The sequence below is a fragment of the Staurois parvus genome, unplaced genomic scaffold, assembly GCF_062004578.1.
Source record: "Staurois parvus isolate SC_StPar_1 unplaced genomic scaffold, SC_StPar_1.0 ptg001054l, whole genome shotgun sequence".
Lineage (NCBI taxonomy): Eukaryota > Metazoa > Chordata > Amphibia > Anura > Ranidae > Staurois > Staurois parvus.
The window spans coordinates 951,501-957,500 of NW_028318850.1; the positions used below are offsets into that span (position 1 = coordinate 951,501).

At 39.5% G+C, this 6,000-nt stretch overlaps 1 protein-coding gene across 1 annotated transcript in view; it reads right to left on the minus strand.

Annotated features, from left to right (window-relative positions):
• Positions 1 to 6,000, minus strand: part of TPH1 (tryptophan hydroxylase 1) — a 36,262-nt gene that overhangs the window by 26,646 nt on the left and 3,616 nt on the right. The window contains exon 2 of the mRNA XM_089658175.1: positions 1,240 to 1,377. Within this exon, the coding sequence (XP_089514301.1) occupies positions 1,240 to 1,377 (138 nt within the window). The remainder of the gene's footprint in view (positions 1 to 1,239; positions 1,378 to 6,000) is intronic.

Consider the following 6,000-nt stretch of genomic DNA (forward strand, 5'->3'; position numbering starts at 1 on the left):
CGTTACCCTGCCACTAGGCCTACCTGTCCGTTCCACAGCCCTGCCCTGACAGTAACCTCCTGAACTCTGCACTCCATGTGTAGCGCACCCCTGAACTCTGCACTCTGTGTGTAACCTCCTGAACTCTGCACTCCGTGTGTAGCACACCCCTGAACTCTGCACTCCGTGTGTAACCTCCTGAACTCTGCACTCCGTGTGTAACCTCCTGAACTCTGCACTCCGTGTGTAACCTCCTGAACTCTGCACTCCGTGTGTAGCACACCCCTGAACTCTGCACTCCGTGTGTAGCACACCCCTGAACTCTGCACTCCGTGTGTAGCACACCCCTGAACTCTGCACTCCGTGTGTAGCACACCCCTGAACTCTGCACTCCGTGTGTAGCACACCCCTGAACTCTGCACTCCGTGTGTAGCACACCCCTGAACTCTGCACTCCGTGTGTAGCACACCCCTGAACTCTGCACTCCGTGTGTAACCTCCTGAACTCTGCACGCTGGACGTAATGCACTCCTGGTATTGCATGCACCTTTAAGACCCTCCCTCTGTTCGTGAAATTTATCCACGCCCAGTATTTGATGCGGTGTGGAGGGTGTGTGTGATGGGGAGGGGTGTTTCAGAGGTCATGGTTGGGTTCCTGCATCTATTTTCTGAGACAAAAAGCCCTAGCAACAGACCACCACCTCATAAGCAACACCGTTCCAATTTAACTGAAAAATCAAGTCTCCTGCAACACAGGGCTGTGCTGTGTGGCAGAGATGTGTAAATCTCAGGACTGGATGGACAGAAATACAAATCTGTTGGAATTTGCACATCTGTGCACTTGGCCGCTTCCCTGGAGTTTAGCTTTAGGTCCCTCCCAGAGGCGGACTGACAACTCATAGGGCCCCCGGGCAATAGGGGATCATGGGGCCCCTGTGTCCTTGCCCACACCCAAAAAAGCCTATGAAAAAGCCAATGAAAAGTACCAGGGACATCTCATGGGGCCCCCTACCGACCCTGGGCCCTTGGGCAGTGCCCGAGTGCTCGAATGGTCAGTCCGCCCCTGGTCCTTACTGGCCAGGACCCTAATTGATTAGAGATCTTTGAGAGATAATTTCACAGCTGCAGTAACAGCATCAATATGAAGTAGACAATCGTGGGGGTCTCGTCAGTCAGTGGAAAAATACAAATCTGATCTCCCCCCGTACAACCAGCGCCTTTTGTTACCTCTGACTATCAGGGGTTCAGGGGATGTCTGTACCTGGAAAAGTTTAAGTGCCTTCACAAGTCCACCGACTTCATTCTTCAGAGAGAAGATGACAGACGCCCTCCCCTTCTCAGCCACGCTCTCATTGTTCTCCTTGTTGTCTTCAATCTTCATATAACTGGATTTGTGGAACTAAAAGAGAAAGACGAGAAGCTGACAATCAACGCTGCTAGACTCAACATTCACAGACTGGAGAGCTGCATCACCCGCCCTTCCCATGGAGCCAAACATCAGAGTGCACAAAGCCAACCGCAGCTTGGAGGCTCCATCCACAAAGATGACATAGCAAGAGAACGGTCATTTTTTGTTTATAAAAATTACAGTTATTTTCAGTCCATTGAGAATGAAAAATGACAGTTATTTTCAGTCCAAAAATAATAAAAATGACAGTTATTTCCAGCCTAATGAGAATGAAAAGTTAGTTATTTCCAGTCCAAAGATAATAAAAATGATAGTTATTTCCAGCCCAATGAGAATGAAAAATGACATTTTTTTCCAGTCCAAAGATAATAAAAATGATAGTTATTTCCAGGCCAATGAGAATGAAAAATGACTGTTATTTTCAGTCCAAAGAGAGTAAAAAAAGACTGTTATTTTCAGTCCAATGAGAATGAAAAATGACAGTTATTTTCAGTCCAAAGATAATAAAAATTACAGTTATTTCCAGACCAATGAGAATGAAAAATGACAGTTATGTTCAGACCAAAGCAAATAAAAATAACAGTTATTTCCAGCCCAATGAGAATGAAAAATGACAGTTATTTTCAGTCCAAAGAGAATATAAATTACAGTTATTTTCAGCCCAATGAGAATGAAAAATTACTGTTATTTTCAGCCCAATTATAATGAAAAAAATTACAGAAATTACAGTTTTTTTCAGTCCAAAGAGAATAAACATGACAGAAATGACAGTTATTTTCAGTCCATTGAGAATGAAAAATGACAGTTATTTTCAGCCCAATTATAATGAAAAAATGACTGTTATGTTCAGTCCAAAGAGAATACAATGACAATTATTTTCAGCCCAATGAGAATAAAAAATGACAGTTATTTTCAGTCCAAATAGAATAAAAATAACAGTAATTTCCAGCCCAATGAGAATGAAAAATGACAGTTATTTCCAGTCCAAAGAGAATGAACAATGACAGTTATTTTCAGCCCAATGAGAATGAACTATGACAGTTATTTTCAGTCCAAAGAGAATAAAAATGATAGTTATTTCCAGTCCAATGAGGGGGGAAAAGACAGTTATTTTTAGTGCAATGAGAAGAAACATGTCAGTTGTTTTCAGTCCACAGAGAATACAAATGTGAATTATTTTTATTCAATGAGAATAAAGAATGAAGGATATTTGCAGTCCAAAGAGAATACAAATGACAGTTATTTTCAGTCCATTGAGAATAAAAATGGCAATTATTTTCAGTCCATTGAGAGTAAAAATGGCAATTATTTTCGGTCCAATGAGTCTAAAAATAACAGTTATTTTCAGTTCAATAAGGATAAAAGATTTTGGTCATGTGGCTATAGTTAGAGATCCTTATCCATGTGTCCAGCTTTATAGAATGAGACTTAAATGTCAAAAAATTAGCAACTCCTCCACCCTAATATCTGGGAACTCAACTGACATTATCAATTAAAAAGGCATATACAGTGAAGGAAATGCGTATTTGCTCCCCTGCTGATGTTGAATGTTTGCCCCTCACAAAGAAATGATCGGTCTAAAAATCGAATGTTCGGTGTATTGTAACACTGAGAGACAGAATACAACAACAAATTCAGCAGAAATGCGTCTAACAAATGATGACTGATCTGCATGTTCATGAGGGAAATAAGTATTTGATCCCCTTCACAAAACATGACTTCGTACTTGGTGGCCAATCCCTTGTTGGCCATCACAGAGGTCAGACATTTCCTGTAGTTGGCCACCAGGTTTGCACACAACTCAGGAGGGATTTTATATTCTATTCTATTGAAATCTTTTCTATCCTATTCTAATTGATTAAATCTTTTCTATTCTATTCCTTTACTTTCTATTATAGTTTGTTCAGTTTTACTCTCTTCTTTTCTTCTGTATTCTGTTCTATTTTATTCTATTCTATTTTAATATTTTCTATTCTATTCTAATATTTTCTGTTCTATTCTTTTACTTTCTATTATATTTTGTTCTGTTTTACTCTATTTTTTTAAATTCTATTCTTTTCTTTTTTATTCTGTTCTAATATTTTATTTTCTATTCTATTCTTTTCTATTTTAGTTTAATTTTTTTCTATTCTATTCTTTGATGTTCTATTATATTCTAATATTTTCTATTCTATTGTAATCTTTTCTATCTTATTCTAATTGATTATATTCTTTTCTATTCTATTCCTTTACTTTTTATTAAATTTTGTTCTGTTTTACTCTATTCTTTTCTATGCTTTTATTTTGTATTCTGTTCTATTATTTTTTATTCTATTTTAATATTTTCTATTCTATTCTAATATTTTCTTTTCTATTCCTTTACTTTCTATTATATTTTTTTCTGTTTTACTCTATTCTTTTCTTTTGTATTCTGTTCTTTTTTTATTTTCTAGTCTGTTTTTTTACTCTTTTCTTTTTATTTTCTATTATATGCTGGGCAGTACAGTGGCTAAATGGTTAGCCTTTCCACCTGGCAGTACTGGGGTTGTTGGTTCAAATCCCAACCACGGCACCACCTGCCTGGAGTTTGCATGTTCTCCCTGTGCCTGCGTGGGTTTCCTCCCATGCTCCAAAGACATGCTGGTAGGCGAATTGGCTCCTGTCTAAATTGTCCCTAGTATATGTATGAATGTGAGTTAGGGACCTTAGATTTTAATCCCCTTGAGGGTTAGGGACTGATGTGAATGTGCAATATACAGTATATGTAAAGATCTGCATAAATTGGCAGCACTATATAAGTACGTGAAATAAGTAAATATTCTTTTCTATTCCCTTATTTTGTATTCTATTCTTGTTTTTTAATTTGTTTTCGAATTCAAATAGATTCAAATTTTGGCTGAACTTCGTTTCATTATTTCGGATTCGTCTACATTTGTTACTTTCGGCATTCGGATACATCCTAATCTCCAAATAACAGAAAATTCCTCCGAATTTCGATTCGGAACGAAAAAAACCGCACATGTCTATACGTTACCAACATTTCATTGAGATTCACAAAGGTATGACAACCACTGTCACTTTACAAGGTCAACCGCAGCCTATAGGTCAACAAATGTGCAAAAAAAAACCCTTTTTTTGATGTTGCAACCACTGCACCCAAATATCTGGAAACCCAACTGGCATTGCCAATGAGCCTTCGACAATCTTTTATATACCTGATCACATATCTAGAAAATTTAATAAAAAAACAAGAATTGTTCACCTGCGTCTTGTACATATAGAGAAGTATACCTGAAATACGACCACACATTAAATAGAAGCCAAGGGGACAGGTCGGTGAGGAGCTTCGGATCAGATCTGATCACTGATGTGCAGAAATAGGATATTTAGGCTCAGATAAAGGCAATATATAGATAAGGTTTTGGAAGTTCCAGGGAAAGGTGGGAACACCTGCAACACCCAACTATATTGGAGGCATTTATTACAGCTGCAACATCTGTTAAATTACCACACATGGTAGACTTGGTCAGAGGGGTATCTTACACCCAGATGTCTCTATATTTATCCAGAATAATAAAGGAAGGTCATAAATATTATGTATAGGAGTTAATAATTTCCCTGCTTAACATCATGTTTGCCGGAGAGGTGGAGGAAAGCTTTGAACCCAAGCTGGAGAAGAACCAGGACTGCAGAGCAGCAAATGAACTATCATAACCTTCTTAGCCCGTCTACAGACGCGATCACCTATAATCCCAAGGCAGTCTGGTGATATTCCGGCCATGGTGGACGGCGGGTGGGAGAGATGGCCCGAGTTACGTGTTCTTCTTACTAAACGATCTTACCAGATGATGTCCTGAGATTAAAGAGCTATCCATTTGGAGTACATCCAAAAATATTCAATCTATTCAAAAAGAAGAACTCATGGGTTGAGCTGCTATGTATAGGATTCCACAAGTGCTTTTCAGAACGTTTGCTATCTTTTGGGTATCCGGTTGAATGGCAATGAGTCCCAGCATGTGCTGTAGGCAGTTTGAGTCTTCTACATTTGAATATTATAATAATATGAAGGTCCATTGCCTTATACTGTAGCAGGAATCTCCAAGCTTTCTAAAAAAACGGTCAGTTTACTGTCCTTCAGACTTTAGGGGGGGCTGCACTGTGGATAGTGGGAGTAGAAAATGACTTGGCTTCAGTGGGAAAAAACAATGCCCCATGATTGGTATTAGGTGGGGTATTAGTGCCCCATCATTGGTATCAGTTGGAGGAATAGTTCCCCATCATTAGTGTCAGTGGGAGGAATAGTTCCCCATCATTGGTGTAATTGGGAGGAATGGCACCCCATCATTGGTGTCAGTGGGAGGAATGCTGCCCCATCATTGGTGTCAGTGGGAGGGAATAATGCCCTATCATTGGTGTCAGTGGCGGGAATAGTTATCCATCATTGGTGTCAGTGGGGGGACTAGTTCCCCATCAATGGTGTCAGTGGGGGAAATAGTTCCCCATCATTGGTGTCACTGGGGGGAATAGTTCCCCATTATTGGTGTCAGTGGGGGGAATACTTCCCCATTATGGGTATCAGTGGGATGAATAGTGCCCCATCGATGATGTCAGTGAAGGGAATAGTGCCCCACCATT